The sequence below is a fragment of the Mustela nivalis genome (assembly GCF_964662115.1).
Source record: "Mustela nivalis genome assembly, chromosome: 11".
In the NCBI taxonomy this organism is placed as follows: Eukaryota; Metazoa; Chordata; class Mammalia; order Carnivora; family Mustelidae; genus Mustela; species Mustela nivalis.
In genome coordinates this window covers 96,382,904-96,406,515 of record NC_139030.1, presented here as the reverse complement: position 1 = coordinate 96,406,515, position 23,612 = coordinate 96,382,904, and the positions used below count along the sequence as shown (strand labels likewise).

At 39.3% G+C, this 23,612-nt stretch overlaps 2 protein-coding genes across 3 annotated transcripts in view; one reads left to right on the top strand and one right to left on the bottom strand.

The window, feature by feature from the left end:
* Window positions 1-23,612, bottom strand: part of PLEKHM3 (pleckstrin homology domain containing M3) — a 1,279,556-nt gene that overhangs the window by 179,354 nt on the left and 1,076,590 nt on the right. The gene's annotated exons all lie outside the window — the stretch shown is intronic.
* FASTKD2 (FAST kinase domains 2) lies at window positions 87-18,785 on the top strand. Of its 2 annotated transcripts, XM_082690015.1 has the most exons (13): window positions 87-206; window positions 456-573; window positions 1,395-2,215; window positions 5,317-5,420; window positions 6,077-6,185; window positions 6,715-6,838; window positions 7,110-7,249; window positions 8,783-8,955; window positions 12,930-13,093; window positions 14,076-14,279; window positions 14,674-14,755; window positions 16,153-16,267; window positions 18,509-18,785. In XM_082690015.1, exons 3-13 carry the CDS (start codon window positions 1,493-1,495, stop codon window positions 18,626-18,628), a joined length of 2,058 nt encoding a protein of 685 aa, XP_082546141.1. In that variant the 5' UTR covers window positions 87-206; window positions 456-573; window positions 1,395-1,492; the 3' UTR covers window positions 18,629-18,785. The 2 variants fall into 2 exon arrangements, with proteins under 2 accessions (XP_082546141.1, XP_082546140.1); XM_082690014.1 differs by lacking the exon at window positions 456-573.

The window sequence follows — 23,612 nt, the reverse complement described above, 5'->3', positions numbered from 1 at the left end:
AAAGCTTCATGCTTTTCCCTATCCCTGAACCCAAGGAAACTAGTCGCTCTCTTCGGTAAACTTTCTTCTCTCTGAGCAAACCTCTCCGACTACCGCGAACGTAAGCTTTTTGACCTATAAAGGATCCGTAAAATCTCGCGATACGTCCCTCTCGCAGGAAAGCTGTCATGGCTGCGCCTATATAGACCACGGGGTTCTGACCTCAGGTGAGTGGGCAACGAGAATAGGCGGAGCACTTTGCTGTGCTACACCTTAGACTTCTTGCCTTTGGAGAAGAGTCTCAGGAGTTGCTTGGACCTTAACTTTAGGGAGGTGGGTTAATACTGGGTGGCCCACCTTGGGAAGTATTATCTCCTAACACTTCAGGAGATCTGGCGATGCTGGCCGATTGTGTCACCCTCCCAATCGCAGGCCGCGTGCAAGCATCACTTTGGTTTGTTGCTTCCTCTCCTCAGCGGTTCACTTGTCCCAGTCCATATTCTTAAAGTCCGGGTTTGCTGTTGCTAAATCTTCATGATAAAAAGGATTCGTCAACGTTAAAACTTTTTCATTGAAGGCATCTCCAAAGCAATGGTAACATAAAATTCCTTTCTTTCTTTTTAAATTATTTTTACTAACACATAATGCATTATTTTCTCTGGGGTACAGGTCTGTGAATCATCAGGCTTACACATTTCACAGCACTCACCATAGCACATACCTTCCCCGGTGTCAAACCCAACCACCCTCTCCCTACCCCCGTCACCCCCCAGCAACCCTCAGTTTGTTTCAGGAGATTAAGAGTCTGTTAAGGTGTTTCTCCCTCCCCATCTCACCTTGTTTCATTTTTTTCCCTTCCCTACCCTCCACAACCTAACCCCCCTCTCAAATTCCTCATATCAAAGAGATCATATATAAAATCCCTTTCTTAAGAAACTTTGTGGGAACACTTTTCACCAGTAATTTCACTTTATTTATTTTTTAAACTCATTTATACAACGACTACTTCCAAGGTAACCTGGCTTCTCCCAGAGAAGTGGAGGAAGCCCATATTGGTAAAGTAGTTTTACTGTTATTATTATTATTATTTTTTGTCTGTTTTTTAAGATTTTATTTATTTATTTGACAGAGAGAGCACAAGTAAGCTGAGCGGCAGGCAGAGGGAGAGAGAGAAGCAGGCTCTCTGCTGAGCAGGGAGCCCTATGCAGGACTCTATGCAGGACCCTGGAATCATGACCTGAGCCAAAGGCAGTGCTTAACCGACTGAGCCACCCTGGTGCCCCTTAGTAGTTTTACCGTTTTAATCTTTAAAGTTTCCATAGGTTCCTACTTCGGTGTCTATTAAGTTCATTTCATTTCATTAAGTAAAAATTTCTCTTTAATTTTTATTCCTTTTATAACTCCTTTCCCTACAGGAAAACAACAGCATTTCTTCTCTTTCACTCCTCCTTGAAGTGATATTGCATCAGAGACTACTTTAAAGTGATTTGAAAGTGTTTGAGTGGATAGCGCAATGAATAACGGAGCAGGTGCCATTTTTTGGAACCTCAGACAATTCAGTATTTTAGTTCCTACAAGCAGAACAATAAGGCTGTATCCTTTGGGATTTTCCAGACCAAAAGTTGTTTATTCAAACTGGAACCCAAGAAACCTTCTTTTAAGTGACTTTGGTAATGGAGTGCAGTCATCTGCTAGACATCTGTTTCAGGATGCCTTAATTTTTAAATCAGGAGATAATTTTCAAACGAAGGGGATAGGCACTGAAACAGTCCTTACAGTCAACAGACCGCTTTGTCCTAGAAGACTGTCATTTGATTCAAAACACTCTCTTGACTCTGATAATGCACTGAACAAGGCAGCATTTCATCATAAGGCCTCCAGTGAAGATGTGCTCACCAAGGAAACAAAACCAACCCCTGTCAACAATAAAAAGCTATCTGAGGAGTGTAGTTCTTTGAGTGATGTGTTAGATAAGTTTTCAGAACAACCTACATTTCCCAGTAGTAACTATTTTTCAGCAATGTGGATAATTGCTAAACGGATGTCTGATGACCAGAAGCGTGTTGAAAAGCAACTAATGTTTAACCACCCTGCATTTAATCAGCTGTGTGAACAAATGATGAGAGAATCCAAGATCCTGCACTATGACCACCTGCTGTTCAGTCTTCATGCTATGGTGAAGCTTGGAATTCCTCAGAACACTCTGCTGATACAGACTTTGCTGAGGGTGGTCCAGGTAAAATCAAAAAGAGGTGTAAATATCACTTTACACGGCTGGCACATCTTAAAAGAATGAGGGGGAAATAGAGATGTATCCTCCTTGGAAGAAATTATTAGTGGAATAGGTAGTTTATATTTATTTCTGCATATATATGATTTAGAGACCATAAGTTAACCAGGTCTTTCCTTCCTTTTGCTATGGAAATTTATGAAAGCTTGCACCATTTTTCTTTGCCAGAGGTGACTAATAGTAATAAACTAAAATGAGGAGAGATATCAAATATACAAGAAAAGGTTGGTTAGTTGAAGGTAAGAGAGAAGAGGGGAGAACTAGTATTTATTGAGTACCTACACTTTTTACTTATTTAATCCTCTCAGTAGCCCTGCCAGGTCAATGTTTACCTCAGTTTTGCAGATAAGGAAACAGATTTAGTGATGTTAAGCAACTTGGCTAAAGTCAAACAGCTAGTGAATTCATTTATTTATATGGTAAACATTTATTTCGTGTCAATTATGTATCAATTTACTACACTTGTCACTAGAGAGATTTAGGATACGTGATTCTTGTCCTTATAAAGGAGAAGACATATTTTGTAGGCAATTGCAAAACTAACCAATGTCATTTAGTAAGTCTGACATTTGCTAGATTATAGGAACTGACCTGAGCTCAAGGGAATATAATTATGGACAATATAATGGCCACAAGAGAGCTTCTAGCACAGTGAAAGAAAATACTATCTTGTAGAAGTGTATAACCGACTTCTAACTTAGAAGAAGTTAGAAGTCTTCTTCCCCTTTATGGTGGGAAGAGGAGACAGGAGGAGGATACAGGATTAGAGTTTGAGGCAGAGATATATGTATATAGTTCGAAAACAGAATTGCCTCATGTAATCCTCAGTGTACCTTTTAAAACAGTTGCTTTCATTTTACTAGTGATTAGGAAATTTAGGCTTAGGTTAAATAACCTGCCCAAGTTTACCTTTCTGTTAATATATTTGTATGTCTTAATTTGCTGGGTGAATTAACAAACCCCTAGTTCATGGTAGAACAAGGATTTAAGCTCAGTAGGAGATAATATCCAAGTTGAATCCAAAGAATGAGCAGCAGTTTGTGAGTGAAAAATGGATAGTGAAGGGGGTAGTATTTGCAGAAGAGGATTGCCTCTCCATCCAGAAGAAAAGTTCAGCAGGTTTGGGGAGCTGAAAGTAGTTTAGTGGTGCTGAAGTATAGACTTCTGGGGTTATGTGTTTGAGGGAGTAGGGAACAAATTGTGTAATTCTGACTGGGGAGGAGCAGTTCCTGGTGTAGAAGCAAGATCTGAGGCTAGAAATGGGAGGAGGGGGATTAAATCATAAAGAGCCTTTTATGCCCTCATAAGGAGTTTGGAATTATCATATGGGCATTGGGGGATCCATTGAAGTATTTTAAGCAAAGTGTTTACATGTTCAACTTTATATTTTAGAAATGGACTGGAGGAAGGGTGAAATTGGTTAAAAGAGCCACTTTTAGATTCGAGCAAGGGAGTCCGTGTCCTCTTTGTTCTCACTGAAGCACCAGATGTGATGAAGAAATGATAGTCCGTTGAAGTAATAATTTACCTTTTAAGGGTGGACATCTCAGATTTCTAGACTCAGTGATCAGAATTAAATAATTTTTAAATTTCTTGAGGATAATCTCATATATAGTCCTATCCTTTTTCCCTCCAACAAGATTTTATTTATTTATTTACAGTCAGAGATCACAGGTAGGCAGAGAGGCAGGCGGGGAGGGGTAAGTAGGCTCCCCGGTGAGCAGAGAGCCTGATATGGGGCTCGATCCCAGGACCCTAAGATCATGACCTGAGCTGGAGGCAGAGGCTTTAACCCACTGAGCCACCCAGGCACCCCTATAGTCCTGTCCTATTATAAAATTAAGTTTTTAAGGATATGAGTTTTTAACTTTAGCTTTTTACGTTACTGTGATTTCTAGATGTCCTTCATAAGAATGAATTTTTATGTGTGTGCGTTTAAACCACACAATATATCCATGTTTATTTGGTAGACTGTATTCCCTATGTAGTTATTTAGAAGTGATTATAATAAGTCACTACCTGGTTGTTAATGCTTTTACTAGATCCTGGACAGGTATCTAAATCAGCATAGCATCTTGCATTGGTCCGGTATGAGTGAATATTTGGAATCAGAATATATATATGTATGATTGTGTCTCATTGACCTGTTGGAATGTTGTAAAGACATTTTAGCTAAAGGTGAAAGGTCAGTAAGTCATTAGTGAATTTGCCTTTTAGCCAAACAGTCTTTCTTTCACAGCAGATATTGATGGGATGTTGTGAATTGCTATGGAAACCCTCTTTTCTTTTTCTTTCAGCCTTTTCCATTTCTACTTAGTACCTGATTTTGACCTGAGACTTTGTGCCTTGTTAGTCACGCCATTTTAGCAAAAGAGCATACCTCTTTCAGCCCAAATTTCCCACCTGTGATGACAACTACTCTTGTGAGGTGTATGAATTGGTTGTGATTAAACTGTAGAGCACTAAGTAAGCTGTGTTATTACTATTCACTTTCTGAATTATGCCCTTTGCCATTTCTAGAATCTAGATAAGTGCCTCAACCCAAGAGATCCGAAAGAAATCGGAGCCTGGGCTCCCCTTGATACCCAGATAGTGGTGGTAAAATGGATAGCAGATGTGGATCAGAAGATTCACAACTGAAGTTACAGTTTCATGCCAGGAAAGCATATAGAGAAGTTATGAGGACAGCTGTCTAAGGTTCTTAGGAATGGACAAATTACCCCTTGTCTTCATGCTGAGCTTGAGTCCTAAGAAGAAGTAAAAATTGTGTTTGATAAAAGTTATTTCAGAAGCAGAGGAATGCAATCCTTATCAAGTGGGTATTCAGTGGTAATGGTAAATGTAAAAAATGTGTTGATAGGTAAAAGTGTGTATTGGTTATTTGGAAAATTCACTACATATGAAATTTTTTTCTCAAAGATGTTTATTATGGGCTATGAATTATTGGTTTGATACTTAATCATTTAATTGAAAGCTTCAGTGCTTTTGCTTAGGTGAGGTAGTCTACAATAGGCTTATCTGCAGTGTTTTTGTAATTTTTTCAATAGGAACGTATCAATGAGTGTGATGAGAAATGTCTTTCAGTCTTGTCAGCTATTTTAGAGGCAATGGAGCCATGTAAGAATGTGGACGTTCTTCGAGCAGGTTTGCGGTAAGCACTCTCCTGTGCTTTCTTCATGTGGCTTTCTCGACTCTGTGTATATCTCAAATAAAAAACTACAATGAAAGTTGACTTGCCTTATTTGGGTGGGGAGAGTCTTTAATACCTTATTAAACTTAAAATCCTGATTCTGGATCACTAGAAATAATGCTTCTTTTAGGGTCCACCATAAAAAAAGTATGAGTGGTGTTGAATTCTAAATTGATCTTATAACTGATGTGGGCTGGGAGCACATGGACATGTATTCAGCTCATAACAGTTACTTGGGTACTTTGTGGGATTACATGATAAGGACCTGGCCCAAAAAGAGCTTGAGTTCTATAATTTATAAAATTAATGCAACTGATCTAATGTCATAGGTCAGTGAGAATAAGACTTAATTTCCTTTGTCTTTGCGTATGCATTGGGATATCTTACTATAATCTCCTGATGTGGTTTGTTTGTTCATGATAGTAGAATAATGTGAGAGGAAATAGTGCTAGGTTGGTCTTCAATCTTTAACTACTTACATTTCCTTGGGCAGGTAGATTATTTTTGTAGGGTCCATCTTCCTCGCCTAGAGGTAGGAGCTCGACCATATGACTTCTAAAATAATTCTTCTGGTTTTCAGAATTTAGGATTGTGGTATTTATTGTGTTTAATTACAGGATACTAGCTGATCAGCGAGTCTGGAAAATAGAACATGTCTTTACATTACAAGCTCTGATAAGATGTGTTGGAAAAGATGCACCAATTGCTCTTAAAAGGAAACTGGAGGTAAACACATTTTGAATTTTCTTACAGTGGGTAAGATTTGAAAAAAAAATTTTTTTCTTATTATCTGCTCTTAGTTCCTAGACTTTGTTGTGCTTTCAGGTTCAATTTTGCTAGAGTGAAGTAATAGAAGTAGATTTGTATTTATTTGTATATATAAATAGGTACATATTTTTAAAGATTTATTTTTTTATTTGAGAGAGAGAGAGAGAGAGAGAATACATGTGGGAGTAAGAGGAGGGCAGAGGGAGACAGTCTTCAAGCAGACTCCTCGTTGAGTGTCAAGCCCCAACACCAGGCCCACTCTCACCACCCATGAGATCATGACCTGACCTGAAAGCAAGAGTTGGATGCTTAACCCACTAAGCCTCCCAGGTGCCCCTGTATATATAAATGTGTATATTTGACCTGTATATTTCTTTGTATATTTCACTGTATATTTCACTTTGCTCAAACTTTTTCCTTTTTACTTAAAAATAAAAGTTTAATTTACTTTTCCAGAGATTATAAATTGAAGTTTGTTTTTCTTTAGATGAAAGCCTTAAGAGAATTAGACAAATTTTCTGATTTGAATAGCCAGCACATGTTTGAGGCATTAGCTGCCATGAATCACCGCTCTGTTGTTCTCCTGGATGAATGCAGTAAGATGGTCCTAGGTGAGGGGAATTTTTCTTTCATGATTTTTAGCATCTGACCTACTGTTCTGGACTGTATTTGTTTTAAAAACTTTACTGTTATACAGACAATAGCTGATGATATGATTAGATCTAAATTTAATTTTGCCTTTAGTTTTTTTGTGTTTGTCTTTTACAAAATGCAGTGCTATATTTTTCTAAAGAAACAAACATTTTGAGTGTAGAGTATCTTGGATTTTACATTCAAAGCTGTGTGGTAATTTTTGTTTGTTTATTTAACTCATTTTTAAAGGTAATATCCATGGGTGTCCTTTTAAAGTACTCATCAACATATTGCAGTCTTGCAGAGACCTCCGTTACCATAATTTAGATCTTTTTAAGGGAATAGCAGATTATGTGGCTACGACTATTGACATCTGGAAGTTAAAGCAAGTAAGTTTGTTAACAGTTTAGAATAAGCCTCAGAAACTTCCAAGAAGCAGATCAATTCATTTAACATTCTGGGTATTTCTGTATCAGCTTTATAGCAGTTAAGAGACCAAAATATTCCAATGTTGAAATGACTTTTGAAAGAATAGCTCCTTATCATTTCTGTCTAGGAGTTTCCTGTTAATATATTATTTAATCTTTTAACCATCTTTCTGAAAGAGAAACTATGTTGTCCAAAGTTTGTTCTTATGTTTGTTTTTTAAAAGATAGCATGATAATTTGGATAATTAGGATTATTTCTATCTTTCTATTTTTCTTTTTTTAAAAACAGATGATGTGATAGGCTTATGCATTTTGAAGTGTAAAATGTCATTACTTAGTGACCATGTCTATCTTTTATTTATGGAAAGTTGTTTTGTTTCTTCCAGAGTAAGAACCTTTAAATTTGGGGGCTGTATTAGTATTAGAAACATCTAATGAAGCAGCTGGTAAAAGCTTCTTTTTGTCCTGAAACAGTGGTAATTGTGTTCAGTCCCTAGGTTCACTTTACTTTGGAGGGTAAGGTGCATATTGAGTTTACCATGGAAATCAGTTTTGGAAAGAGAAATACTAATAGTGAGAGTCTCCAAGAGGGAAATGAGAAGTGAACTGGAAATTTTAATTTAATCACAGTATATTTAATCTCTGTTCTCATTTGTACAACTCAATATTGAGTATAGAAATTTTTGAATTACCTCTTACATGTTTTGAATGTAGAATAGTTCAAAGTTGAGTTGGTCATTTTGAAAAACCTTAGAAAAAGTATATGTAAGGTATTTTTAATTATGATATGTTAGTCACCATACAGTATATCATTAGTTTTTGATGTAGTGTTCCAAGGTCCATTGTTTGTGTATAGCACCCAGTGCTCCATGCAATCCATGCCCTCCTTAATACCCACCACTGGGCTAACCCATCCCCCGCCCCTCGCTGCTAAAACCTTCAGTTTGTTTCTTGTAGTCCATAGTCTGTCATGGTTCATCTCCCCCTTGGATTTTCCTCCCTTCATTTTCCCCTTCCTTCTCCCAATGTCCTCCATGCTATTTGTTATGCTCCACATATAAGTGAAACCATATGGTAATTGACTTTCTCTGCTTGACTTATTTCACTCAGCGTACTCTCCTCCAGTCCCGTCCATGTTGATGCAAAAGCTGGGTATTCATCCTTTCTGATGGCTGAGTAATATTCCATTGTATATTAAGGTAGTTTTAGATCTGATGTTGTAAGAAAGGATTTATTTTTAAATGAGATGGAATTATGGAAACCATTGTATGCCCTGGTTCTCATTTATAAAAAGGGGTTGCTTATTAACTTAATATCTAATTCAGGAATTGCTGGAATGGATTTTGTGAGGAAAAGAGAATTTTTCTTTTTAGGGAATATTCTCTTCATCCAGACAGTTCTATTGCTGTTTTAATTTTTTGAGCTCTAAAAAAAATTACTGGTAGCATTCTATAATTATTAAAATGTTTTCCCTCAATTCATTCTTTTTTAAAGGTTATCTTTCTCCTCATTTTATTTGAAAACCTTGGCTTTCGACATACTGATCTGATGGACGTGTTCATGAAGAAAGTGATAGCTGATCCTGCCTCTCTAAACATGAAAAGCATTATCTGTATTCTTCATGTGTATTCTTCTCTCAATCACTTCTACAAATGCCAGACCTCAGAGTATGTATTTGTTCTTTTAAAAATTTTTTTTATTGCTGCATAACATACTTCAAGGAAAGGTTACATATTATCATAAGCTTAATACATTGTTACAAGTGAGCACATCCATGGCTGCCACCTGTACCAAGAAACAAGGCTTGGTAGTCTTTATTTGTGAAGGTTTTTTTGCTGTTTTTTGTTTGTTTGTTTGTTTGTTTGTGTTTTTTTTGGTCGTCTTACTTGTTTCTTTGTTCTTTATGGTTTTATTTGTTAATTCAGCCTAGGTCTTCATTTGAAACTCTCCTAGCTTATTCCCTCAGCTCCTAAGTTCATAGTTCAGTTTTTTTTTTTTTTTTAAGATTTTATGTATTTATTTGACAGAGAGAAATCACAAGTAGATGGAGAGGCAGGCAGAGAGAGAGAGGGAAGCAGGCTCCCTGCCGAGCAGAGAGCCCGACGCGGGACTCGATCCCAGGACCCTGAGATCACGACCTGAGCCGAAGGCAGCGGTTTAACCCACTGAGCCACCCAGGCGCCCCCATAGTTCAGTTTTGACCGTGACTATTCATTTGGTCCCAAATTACTGCTTTCTATAATTTTCATTTTTAACCATAACCTTGCGTTTCTACCACTAAATACAGCAGTTCCTCAGACATGCTGGGCTCTTTCCTACCTCTGCTTTCCACCCAGAACATCTTTTCTACCTCTCTGGATCAATTTGAGTTCACTAAAAATGAAAGAAAATATATGTAAGATGCCATTTTTGTAGAAGCGCAGACCTTGGAGATGTATTACTCAGGTTTGAAGCCCGGCTCTGCCATTCATAAGCTACTTAACTTTTGGCAAGCCACTGATCTGTGCTTGGGTTTCTTCATTTGTTAAAATGGGGAGAAGACATAAGAGTTACTCCTAATCACATTGAGTCTTTAAGAGGATTAAGTGGGTGAATCTGTGTAAAAGAGTTGCAGGGTAGTCACAGGATGACAGGAATAAACTAGACCAGTTCCGAGGGTCTCAGTGGCAGGAGTCACAGACCGTCTCCGTCATCCGTTGAGTGACTTGACTTTAGTTGCATTCTGTCCTTGGGGTTTCCATCAGGATTTGGATTTCTAAAAGAGGAGATCCGATTGAGTTTGGGTCCCACACCCTCCCTTTGGAGTATGTACCCAAAGAAGTTCTGGCCTCCAGCTGCCCACCGTAGCCTGCACTGTATTGAAGAACTTGGTTTGTGCCGCATTTCCTGTGCCTTGCCTGCTTGTTGCCTCCAGAGCCCCTGTGCTTGTCACACCTTATATGAATCTCTGGTTGAACCTTGACACAGAGCTGGGATTATTTGTCAGAAAGCCTGTGTCTGCTTCTCAGCTGGAAAGCTCTCCAGAGTCAGACCCAGATTCTTGTTATTCTGAACTTAGCACAAGACCTGGCACAGAATAGGCATCTAATGAAGGCTTCCAAGTATCCCCCAAATTCCGTCACTTTCTGTTCCCCTTGATTGGTTTTCTTCTGAGGCTGGCTCCCATGTACCTTTAGTACTTTCTTGACAGTGTCAAGTTGAGTAGTAAGTAGAACTCCAGGAACAGCCACATGGATTCCATGGTATTAGGAGAACAAACACTGGGTGGTTAACGAGTTTTTCAACTCACTGTGGCCATCCCAAGACGCAGCATGGTCCACATTGTTGCATCATGTTCCTTGTTCTTCCAGACTACTTAAGGAGTCAAGCCTTGGATTTCCAGAGGAAGGCAGTAAATGGAGGTACCAAAGGAATACTTCAGGGGAGAGAGAGAGGATGATGGTGTCTTCGGCTGCAGTGGTGGATTTTTAGAAGCAGGCTAACTCAGAGCATTTGAGAAGTTGATTAGCAGAGAGTGGTAGAAAATTTGGCTTACTTAGCACATTGTATATCCACATGTGGTACATTAATAATTTTATTTATGTGGTGGCTTCTGGGAGAGAGGGTCTGATAAATCCAGAGTATATTCCTGGGTTTGAAACCCAAGAAAGAAAACATTTTAGCTTTTCAACTGTCACTACTTCAGTTCTTTTTTTCTTCATGATCTGTACTTACCACCCCGTAGATAATCCCAGATTTGCATCTCTGGGCCTCAGTGTGCTCCTGAACTCCAGAACATCTGTGGCTTACTTGTGGTCACCATAGATCTTCTTCTTCTTTCTCTTTTCCTGCTTCCTCTTCCCTCTCCTCTTCCTCCATCAGTTATTTACTAAAAACTGTATGAAATGATTTTTAAAACCACTTTTATTTATTCATCTCATGATTAACGTGTAAAAAGCTGTACATATTTAATGGATACAACTTGTTGTACATCCTTACTCTTGCTTCATCTTTTTCTACAGACATTCTCTCCTTTGTGTCTTCCTCATCTAAATTGGTTTATTTAGCCAGAAAACCTATACCAAGTACTTGGGTACTCAGGATGAAGACGAGTAAGACACAATCCTTTTTTTTTTTTTTTTTTTTTAAGATATTTAAGTAATCTGTACACCCAGCATGGAACTTGAACTTACAACCCCGAGATCACGAGTCACATGCCCCCCCCAACTGAGCCACCCAGGCTTCCCATGACATAGTCCTTTTTGCCAGGATTCTGTGTAATGGGTGAGGTTGGCACAGATTTTGGTAGTTAAAGACAGCATGAAAATTGGAGTGATAGATTTTATGCAGAATATATGACAGTAGAGGAAGGATGCTCCAGGACGCTAGCCTGGTGATGTGCGGCTACCTCCAAGCAGTGCTGCCTGGAGGAGGTGGTACCTGAGCAGATCCTCAAAGGTGGGGAGATAGGAGGCAACCACAGACAGATAAGCAGGAAAGAAGATTCTGAGCAGAAGCGACACCATATTCAAGTCAGGGAGGAAAGAACAGTAGAGCATGTGCAGGGAAGGATGTAAAGTTGAGTGTTAACTAAAGCAGGAGATACAGAAGTGGGATGAGAAGATCCGAGAGGTGATTACCCCCCCAGTCTCCAAAGACGGTCCTCTGCCGCCCACCCTTTCTCGCCTCACTGCTGTCTCTGGGGCCTGTTCCCTTCTTCCCATAGTAACTCCCACAGTCCTGCCCTATCCTATCACGGCCTCCCACTCCGTCCCTCAGCCATCCGCTGCTGCCCATGGGACCTCCCAGCTGACCTGAGGCCATTTCCTGTACAGCCTCGTCGTGCACAAGGGCTCACTGCATCTTTTCCACGTCCTGAAATTCTCCTTATCCGCAAAGCTGCTCTGTCTCCTTCCTTTCCTGTGTGCCATCACTGTCCTTTGCATGTCGTTCGTTTTTTTCTTACAGAACTGTAGATAGCTTATGTCCTAAGCCTAACCTGGGTTCAGAGCCTGTCTGTGCCATTTATTATCATGTCACCCTGAGCAAGAGACCCCGCGTAATTGGATCTTCGCTCTCTTCATCCATGCTTAACTGCCGTGCCATACTGTAGAGCATTAGTTCTGCATGGTAGGATTAGGCTGGAAGTTCTTTTAAATCAGAATATTGATAGCTACAGAATTTTAATTGCTGGTAAAACTGGGAGTGTTCCAGACCTTACAGACATACTCATGGTAAAAATTCAGGAGAATGATTAGAAGGCTCTGGAGCCTGACAACTTGCATTCCAATGCTGTCTCTGCTTCTTCCTGCTGGTTGTTCTTGGACAAGTTCCTCAACCTCTCTGAACCTGTTTACTCATCTTTATTATGAGAAGAATACCTACCCATAAAGTGTTAATAGTAATTAAATGGGTCACAGCCTATGAAGTATTTACTCTGTACAAGACATGTAGCAGTATCCAACTAAGATTTATTGAGAACCTATATTTATTGTGAGATAGGCACCTGACCTCAAAGACATGCGGATACTACCAGTCTGATTTTCTCACTTCCTTTCTTTGGACTCCTTAAAGCCATGGGTTTTCTGACACCCCACTTTCCCTACCACAACCTTGTTTTCTATTTATATTTGAAAGCTGACTTTTCTTTGTTCCCTCGAAGGTTCCAAGAAGTTATGGTTAATTCTCTGACCGGTTATCTTCACAACATCTCTTCTGAAAATCTACTGAATGCTGTATGTTCATTTTGCTTGATGAACCATTTCCCCATGGCCCTTATTAATCCACTTCTCCAAAAGGATGTCATCAAGGAGCTGCTGATACCAGGTATGATGTCAGCATACGGTCGTGACCGAAATAAGGCAGTCCCACTAGCTAGCTTCCTTGTGATTCTGAATGGGGTCATTGTTAGAGCAGAGTTAGTTAAAACATGCAGATACTACTGAGGAAAGGACCCAAAATGGTGAAGTCAGAGGTCGGTGCTTCAAGCCAGCAAACCTATGCAGCCTCCTTTAATGACCGACTCTTAGGTATAGAAGGCAAGGATCAGAAACACATCCCCATTGTTCCTTTTATTTGTACCGTCTGCACCTGTGCAAAGGCTGCGTGTTCACCATGTTCTTTATGCCTCGATCGGAGGTGTTTGTATTTCCTAATCCTTACATACCACCTTTGGAGCTGAGTTCAAGTCAGTTTTTGCAGCCCTAATCACTTTGTCACTCCTGGCCTGTAATGAGGACACAAGCTTTTAGATCAAGCATTCAGATAGTTTCCACAGTAGTGAACTTAACTTACTCTTAGAACGAAATTAATTGTTGACTTTGGGTCTTTACAAAGAAAAGCAGTATCTGGCTGGATGTACAAAATTCAGTAATGGGTCTGAGAATAGAGAAGTTTAAATTCTTTTAAAAACAATGTTAGGAAATTCCAGAGTCAACTTGTGAAGCAGGAATAGCACGTGCTGATTTTTTAAGGCAGTGAGAGTGGGGGAAACAGCTCTAAAACCCAGGAAACATGGATTTGAGTCCTAGCTTGGCCTTCGGTTAATCATAAGGCATTTGAACCTTCCTGGGCATTGCTCATCATTCAGTGAAGAGTTTACACTAAGTCACCTACAAAGAGCTTCTACACTTTAAAGCATTATCAAATACCGGGCACCGATGTAGGCTCTGTGGGAACTAGGGAGACACACAGGTTCCTACTGAGAAGAATCATCATTAGCAATATAGGTACATTAATACAATGTCTTAAGCTTAACATTAATATTTCTTCTTAACTGTATATTTTTCTTTCTCCCTTTTTTTTTAAGGTGACGAGAGCAATGCTCACAAGCTTCGTATTTTGGCTGCTTGCCTAAAACTGGATATTCCATGTCACAAGGCCATAGACTTCGACCTGCCACCACGGTCATCCACGACATATCAAAATGTGAAGGTGGCAGACGCGCTAAGTAGCCTTCTTGGAGAAGGATACTTCTCAAAAGACATACAGTTGCCACATAATTATCATATCGGTATGGGGGTCTCTGTGATTTTCCTTTATTGTATTTTACTTCTTTTCCTTTATTTTGGGCAAAGATGAAGAGTCTTCCATGGCAGGTTAGTGGAGTGTTGGCTCCGGAGTTGGACTGCCAGGTTGGGAGTCTTGCTCTGTACGTGCCAGTGATGTGTTCGCGAGGTGCTTACCTCCTTCCCTTGTCCATAAACTGGCAGTAAGCGTCGTGGAACCTCATACAGTTCCCGTGATGAATAAATGAGATGATGCGTGTAAACTCCAGGCTGGAGTTTGGCACATCGTAAGCTCATCATATGTTGTGTCTGATGCCATTATCATTATTGGTAGCGTTAGTATATATTTTGAAACTGAATATCACTTTGAGCAATGTTTGAAAAATTGTTTTCTTTCAGATTTTGAAGTCAGAATGGATATGAACAGGAGTCAAGTGCTTCCGTTTTCCGACGCAGTAACTTCTGCTGCAGATATTCAAAGGTTGCTGACATACATTCATTTGCTGAGCTTTCTGAATTTAATTCTCAAAGACTTCATATTAAGTAGCAGTAACAATACTAAGACCTGTTTCTGCAGAGCTTGTGATATACCAAGAGACTTCTCCTCCATTAATCTACTGCGTAGGTGTAAATGCAGACGTTCCTTAAAGACAGTGGACTGGAGTTGAGCCATGTAATGAACTAGGCAGTTTTTACAGATTGGGTTTTAAAGCTGAGTACCACAGTAAAACAACGTTTACATGCTTGAAACTATGGGTGCGGATGCTTCAGGTCCCGTTGCACACACCGCGTGTTCAGTCTTTGTGGAAAGGCCCTAGTAGGCCTTGCGGGGCACACAAAGATGAGTCAGACATGGATTGTGACCCCAAGGAACTTCTGTCCTCATTGCTTCGTAGGATGTGCACATAACTACAGTAGAGAGAGGCAGAAAACGCTGGAAACCTGTAAGGCTTCACACTCTGTCCGCTCATGCCTTTCCATTCTCTTCCAACTCTGTAACCTTTACCCCTTTTCTGAATTCATCTAGCTTGTTCCTCGGCCATCTTTTTCACTGTGACCCTCCCTATGCACGTTACCCCTCTCCCCCTGAAAGAAAGGCTTTCTCCCAGACCTCTATGAAAGATTATTTTTCGTTTTCAGGTACTGGGCCTAATAATACAGTAGCTCTCGGCCTAAAGTACTGAGGCGAAGTAAGGAAATAATGAGCATTCCTTTAAGAAATGACATTTCTTTTATGCTTTCTCAGATAACAGCCAAAGTCTAACAGAAGACAGTAACGATACAAAGGTCTTGTTTTCCCTCCGACCAACTTAATCTTTCCAAAAGGCCAAGAACAATGAAAAAACAAATTACACCTTCCACGTTTCGTTAACGTACAGATTTTATCATTTTAACAGTCTGGCCTTTCTCTTAGTGTTTTCTTCTTTGTATTTGCTCTCTCCTTTCTGGTTTTTAAATGCTTCTCTCTCGGGGAGACAATATGTACCACAAGAGCATTTGCCATTTGGTTTATTTACATCAGTACTTCTAGTAGCATAAATAATTATATTTAGATCAGAGATTAACGCTACACAGGAAGGCCATAAAATGCTTTCTTATTTGGATATTTTGCTCATCAAGAATATAGCCATTCTTAAAGATGGTTGAGAGATAATCATGTAAAGCATTATTAAAAGCTTTTGGTTTCTGTAGCCTTCATATACTGGAGTATTTGCAGAGGCCAAGTAACAAGGAGGTGGAGGCAGTTGGGTAGGAGGGAACGGTGACAACTGTGGTCAGGAGAGAACTCAACTTTGAAATCTCCAAAGAGGAATGCAGCTCGATTGTAGATGTGATCTCATTAGTAATGGGTCTCCTTTTGTGCATTTTCATTTTCAGAGTAGCTGTACTGTGTGTTCCTAGATCTGCTTACTGTTTGGATTTAGCCCATCCCAGAGGATTCCTTGCTATGAAATTGCGACATTTGAAAATAATGGGTTTTCACGTAATCTTGGTAAGAAAAAAATGCAAACGAAATACTTTTCTGTTACTGATGTCCATTCTGCTGGGGATTTTGTGGTTGAGCTTGGTTATGACTCTAGAGGAATTGTCGGCAGTGTTGGAGTAAGTACCTTAGTTATTTTTTCTTTGGAAAAGAACATTTCTGTGCATGAGTGGTTCCTGCTCAGCGGATAACTATTATTTACTAGGAGTTTTATAAGTGCAACGTTTGGTAAATTTTATTCCTTTTTGTTAAGAGGAAAATGTAAATAATTTGTTTTCTTATTTAACTTAAGACCCATGACATGATACTCAATTTCCAGAGTTTCTTGAGCAAGGGAAGTAAAGATGTGAATTAAAGCTTTGTGTGATCATGGGCTGGTGTGAGGCTGTTGTGAGGTGGTTGTCACTGGAAAAAGTTAGATGGGCGTGAGAAGAGAGTTCTTTCTCCTCCTTCTCCCACCTCATTTTGATTCTGAGCTCTGCAGCTTTGCTAGGCCAGCCTTTCCAGATGTCTCTGTATGGAGCAAGAACCTTATGAATGAATCTATCTACATATATATTTCTATTTCTCTGTCTGAATGTCTGTCTAAAGGCCACTGACTTGGTCTCGCACATAAGGTGAAGTGTGAAATTCTCATCTTCATTATGGTACTTCTGTATCCAAACGTGGATTACGTGCAGATTATTGAGGTTACGATGGCACGTTTCTCTTAATGGGCTACTATTTAAGACTTTTTCCCTTAATGGATATTATATGGATTCTCAGGAAGATTATCCCAAGAAAAGAGTTTTTGCACCCATTAGAGGGCCTTTAAAGTTTTTAGAATTTTCACTGGTAGAGCTTTCTTCAATCCTAGCACATAGTCATACTAAACCTTTAAAATATGAATAATTTATAAGATAACACTTGTTTTTTAAGTTTTTTATTTTTTATTATTATTTAAAAAAAATTTATTTGTATGTTTGTTGGGAGGAGAGAGAGAGAGCACAAGTAGGGAGAGCAGCAGGCAGAGGAAGAAGCAGGTCCCTGGCAGAGCAAGGAGCCTGATGAGGGACTTGACCCCAGGACCCTGGGATCATGACCTGAGCCAAAGGCAGATGCTTAACTGACTGAGCTACCCAGGTGTCCCGACACTTGTTTTTTTTAAATTAACATATAATGTATTACTTGTTTCAGGGGTACAGGTCTGTGACTCATCAGTCTTACACACTTCACAGCGCTGACCATAGCACGTGCCCCACCCAGTGTCCATCACCCAGCCCCCCAGCCGTCTACCACCCCAGCCCTCCCACTCCCCTCCCCTCCAGCAACCCTCAGTTTGTTTCCCGAGATTGAGAGTCTCGTATGGTCTGTCTCCCTCTCTGGTTTCATCTTGTTTCATTTTCCCTCCCTTCCCCTATGATCCCCTGTCTTGTTTCCTAAATTCCTCATATCAGTGAGGTCATATGATAATTATCTTTCTCTGATTGACTTACTTTGCTTAGCATAATATCCTCTAGTTCCATTCACATCATTGTAAATGGCAAGATTTTAGATTTTTCTTTGATGGCTGCATAGTATTCCATTTTATATATATTCCACATATTCTTTATCCATTCATGTGTTGATAGACATCTAGGCTCTTTCCATAGTTTGCCTATCATGGACATTGCTGCTGTAAACATGCGGGTGCACGTAACATATCCGATAAAGGGCTTGTAACCAAAATCTATAAAGAACTTACCACCCAAATTTAACACCCAAAGAACAAATAATCCAATCAAAAAATGGGCAGAGGACATGAACAGACATTTCTGCAAAAAAAAACATCGAAATGGCCAACAGACACATGAAAATTTGCTCCGCATCACTCGGCATTGGGGAAATACAAATCAAAACCACAATGAGATACCACCTCACACCAGTCAGAATGGCTAAAATTAATCAGTCAGGAAAGGACAGGCGTTGGCGAGGATGAAGAGAAAGGGGAACCCTCCTATACTGTTGGTGGGAATGTAGGCCGATGCAGCCACTCTGGAAAAGAGTGTGGAGGCTCCTCAAAAAGTTGAAAATAGAACTACTCTACGACCCAGCAGTTGTACTACTGGGTATTTACCCTGAAGATACAAATGTAGTGATAACACTTGTTCTTTTTTTTTTTTTTAAAGTTGGCTTGATGTTACTTTGATATGCTTGGATCTCAAAACTAGTTTTTATTTTACATGTCATTGTCTTCTTGCAAACTGATGATTTTCCCCTTTCTTTGGTAAGGTCCATAATTGGGAGCTGGAAAGGCTGGAGAAGAAGGATGTAATCACATTTTTGAAGACCAAACTCTACTCAACTGAAGCTTTTCTTACTGCTGATGTAAATCTGCAAAGCACATGTTAAAGTCAAAGCAGCCTTTTCCTATTAGCAGACATAAGTTTGTAAAAGAATTTTAATAAAGACTACAATTCAGTTGTCAATGGAATTCACCTGACTGCTCAACATAGCAGAATGTGATGCTTCAGTTCACCATTAAAATCAGCTTTAAGAGTGGAAGAAATGTTCTTGGCATTTTTGAAGGTGACCCCAGAAGGGTCACTTTTCCAATCATACCTATTCTTTCTAGGTCCCAGATAGTTGACAGATTCGTGGGCTGTAGGTTTTACTTTTGCTTTTTAGCTTTCATGCATTAAACACTGGTTCCTTAGTTGTGATGGGCTGCGGCTGAGGTGTTCAAGACCTTGGGCAGGTCTTGTGTTCAAAATCTGTACATCTGCACTCTTACCATAAGCTGTTCTGGGACTCGGGCATTGACCACATTTTTCAGTGTTGACCATGTGGGCAGTTTAGCCAAGTGCTTGAACTGCAGCGTGTGTTAAGAAGAAATGGAAGTAGCATGTGCAGAATGGGTGTGGGTCAGGCGTCTGCATAGGCAACAGGCACTTGAGATGGAAGTGGTTCGTGGGCCACGCTGAGAGATGCACAGAAGAGACCGTGCAGAGATGTCAGGGAGTCCAACTTTATTAGGCTTCGGATTGCTAACATCACTTTCGCCATTGCTGAGATCATTCCTTTCCCCTTTCCATTTCCCACCATTTCATGAAGTCTTTTAGATTAAATATATAGCTGAACTATGTTGTGAGTCAGGCCTGAGGACTGTTTTTCAATTGTTTATTAATTCTTTTATTAAAATATTAGTTCATATCTGCGGTATAGCTGTCTACCTAGCGTTTGACTCACTGTGGACACAGTGAGTTTCGCTTATGAATCCTGAGTGCCATATTAAGTTGGTATGATTTTACGTCCTTGCAAGAGACTGGATGTGTATGTCCCCACCTCTGAATTCATATGTTGAAACCTAAGCCCCAGGTGACGGTATTTGAGGTAGAGCATTGGGAGGTGATTAGTCCACGAAGGTGGAGCCCTCATGAAATGTAGTACTCCTCTTATAAAATACCCCAGGGAGCTCCCTTGTTGCTTCTACCATGTGAGGACACAGTAAGATGACCACCTGTGAGTCAGGAAGAGGGTCCCCACCAGACACTGAGTCTGCCAGCGCCTTGATCTTGGACTTCCCAGAGTCCAGAACTGTGAGAAATAAATTATTGTTGATAAGCCACTGAATTGATGGGATTCTGTTAACATCAGCCCAGATGAACTAAGATACCCCAAATACACAGACCTGGACACTTTGCTCCCTGCCAAACCCAGCGAAGTACTCACCTGTGCTCTCTTCGTTACCTTAATTAACTATGGAGGTGTAGCTGCGAGTAGGATCCTCTGGGGGGCCTCATTTCCTTATCTCTAATAGGATAAATTATTTGCCACGACTATGCAGGTAATAGGGCAGGGCTGGAGCGTGAACCCGAGAGCTGAATCAGGCTTAAGAGAGACATGAACCCTGGGTCAGTCATAAAAAATCTCCAGCATAGGACTATTCAACTGTCAGAGATTTTACCCGTTTATCCAACCTGCATTTAGAAAAGGTTGGGGCCGGCATCATTCCATCCTCTACTGCCCTTTGGCTTGGGTCTCAGGAAATCTGGATTCTGGTTCCGTATTGGACAGCACTGAGCTTTGTGTCTTTGGTCAAATGATTCAATCCTTAGAAGCTTCAGAATGAGAATTAAAAATATTAAAGAAATGAAGATTCATTCTTTTAATATCATGTATCTGTTGCTTCTAGTGGCTAATTATGGCTCATGGTCAAAAGGTTGGACAGTTTCTGGAAGACTTGTAACTAGCTTTTGGGGAAGTAGTTTCTTTGCATTTGTATCAGTTGGCATGGCAGATAAAAAAACACATTCCTCTTTTACACTAGTATTACTAGAATCAGTATTCTTTATTGTGAGACTCCAGGTACAGCAAAGGGAAACAGCTTAATAATATATGTCTTATCAGAATAGAGAAATTTATTCCTCCAGGAGAATATTCATATATTTTCCTTTTCTGGTATTCATTCAATTGACTTAAACAAAACAAAACAAAACCCAAGCACACAGCCCCAGTTTGATTTCTCAGACCTATTTCTCATTCAGTGAGAGAGGATCAATAAAATGGGAGTTTATAAATCCAAATTCTGACAACTCTTGATCAAGTCACAACATACTTTGTATCTTAGTACCACTATCTCCATGCTGTAGAAATGATGAAACTAACCCATTTTACTGTATCAACCAAACAAGAGACTGAATGTGAAAGATGGAAGTTGATGGGTTTAGATACACAGCTTGCTTCTGATGCGGTCTGTGGCAAGAAGTGAGCCACTTTGTGAAAGAAATTAGGTGTCGGGAAAAGACTTCAACTTCCTTTCTGTCTAAATCTGTGTTCTGAGTCGTGTGTGTGTGGAGCAGTGTTAAGATTTTTTTTTTTTTATTTTAGTCTTGAGCTTCTTTAAAATGTCTACATAGGTTACAATTACATCAAGTATACACAAAGGTAAACATCAAGTCAACGGGAAAAATAGATTTTTTAAAGATATTTATTTATTTGACACAGAGAGGAGAGAGACAGGGAGAGAGGGTACACAAGCAGGAGGTGTGGGAGAGGGAGAAGCAGGCTTCCCACTGAGCAGGGAGCCTGATGTCATGTGAGGCTCCATCCCAGGACCCTGAGATCATAACCTGAGCTGAAGGCAGACGCTTAACCTACTGAACCACTCAGTCGCCCCAAGATGGTATATTTTTGACAAATATTTAAAGAGATCCTGTAAGTTGATAAGAAACACTAATGTAACAAAAGAAAAATGAGTAAAGAACTGATCAACACAAACCAGTCTACTACTAATGAAAACCATGCACATTAAAAAAAATGAGATATGTTTGTCTTTTAAAATAGCAGTGTTTTTTTTTTTTTTTCCTTCCTTTTAAGAATTCCAGTACTGCTGAAGAAGGTGTGATGAGGTAGGCACTTGCATATGCAGCTGGTAGAACGTGAACACCTTTCTGGAATACATTTTCCCCTCCCCTCCCCCCATATTAAAAAAAAAGTCTTTATTGTATAACTGACAATGAACTGCATATATTTAAAGTGTAGTTTGATACATTCTAACATTTTACATATAAAGTATCCATGAAAACATCCCCACAGTCAAGATAATGAACCTCCCCACCACCCCTAAAAGTTACCTCCCTCTTTGCCTTTCCCTTTGTTCCCTGGAAACCACTGGTCTGTTTTTTTGTCACTATGGAATGTTCTTCGGCTGTATGCATCCAGAGTCTTGGAAATATTGATATCTATTGATATTGACCAGTAATTAGATTTTTAATGATCTTGTGCCTATATGCATACATAGTACATACTTGATAAATATTTGTATTACTCCTGCATTGTAAGGATCCTTATCACTCCATTGGTGGGGTATTTCACTGCATAGGAGCCAGACATTGAAAATTACGTGTGTTCATCATTACTGGAATATATATATTTTCTATGCCTTTGCTACTCTGAGTACGGTCCAAGACCAGGAATGTCAGATCATCTGGGAGGTTGTTAGAAATGTAGAATCTTGGGGCCCATCTCAAGACCCTTTAACCAGAACCTGTACTGTAACAATCCCAGGTGATTTGTATGCTCATTAAAATCTGAGAAACACTGTCCTAAGACATCATTTTAATATTTGTAAAATATCTGGATGTGCCATAATGTACTTGATGTGGGGAAAACCCTACAATTATATTAAATGGAAAAACAAATACCAACTCCATATACTAGGATTTAAATTTTATTTAAAAAAATACAGCTTATTTAATGCATAGATGTGCACAAAACAACAGGAAAGAAAGGGATAAAGATAGAGAGAGTGATGTTTCTGAATAGAATTGTGATTTTTATCCACATTTTTAATATTTTCAGAAATGAATAATTAGAAAACAAATCATTAATTGATCTCAATTCATTCCTAACGCTTGATTCTCCAAACAGCATTGTAGTAATTAGTGATAACCATGAAGAGCTTACTTAATGTATTCCCAGAATCATGGGTGATATGAAGAAGTTAAGACAGCGATCCTCTCAAGTTGCTTAACAAGATAAGATGCCATTATTGTTTGCCAAAAGATAACCTGATATGTGAAAAGGCTCCAAGCAAAAGGGAAGAGGAAGTCTGAGGGGTCACGGGGTTGGGTTTTCAGAGCTGGCTGTACAGAGGAGAGTGAGTATGATTTGGTAACATACACAGGGAGACCATAGATAATCTGAACATTTCTTGCAGGTATTTTATGAGATGGAACAACAGCGGTGGTGGTACATGTGATAAATTCTGATAACTAAATTTTAAAAGGGAAAGGAGCCAAGAAATTATCCTCTGCTTAGAATGTTAATGTAGTAAGTAAATAAATTTACTTTACTGTGAAATCTTGTTCTCCATGTGATAATGTGGCTCTCGCTACTCCATTCCAAGCCCGACCTTTACGTCATGGTGCACATAGAAAATGAGGTGTTTTCATAACACTAAACTAAAGAGTATTTTGAGTGTTTATTTGGCACTTAGTAGAACAAAATATTGTCTTCATATGCTATAATAAGGATGACAGTCAGTAAAACCCAAAGTATTACAGAAGATTTTAAATATTGATATTATGTAAAATTCCCAAATATTTTAAAAATACTTTAATGAGAAACTTGATCTTGCTTTCTAGACGTAACTGTTAAATATTAAATTGCATGCTTGAAATGGCTATATCCAGTTCCCGATCAAGGTATTTTAATGATGAGGTCTTCGAATTCTTGGTCGTCACCATTGACAAGAAACTTTGTTTACATAAGTAGCTGATGAAACAATTTTAAACCATTTTTGAAACCATTCAAAAATTGAAGATTTCATTTAGAGCCTAACAGCTCTTCTTGTTCTGTCATTGACAAATGCGATGTAGATTTTTTTGTGTGA

What these genes read in the sequence shown, in the direction of transcription:
- FASTKD2 (XM_082690014.1), top strand. Translation starts at nt 1,493, where the DNA reads ATGAATAACGGAGCAGGTGCCATTTTTTGGAACCTCAGACAATTCAGT. An exon ending in ATGCAGTAAGATGGTCCTAG is followed by an intron (nt 6,839 to 7,109) that starts GTGAGGGGAATT and finishes TCATTTTTAAAG; the next exon opens with GTAATATCCATGGGTGTCCT. An exon ending in CAAGGAGCTGCTGATACCAG is followed by an intron (nt 13,094 to 14,075) that starts GTATGATGTCAG and finishes TTTTTTTTTAAG; the next exon opens with GTGACGAGAGCAATGCTCAC.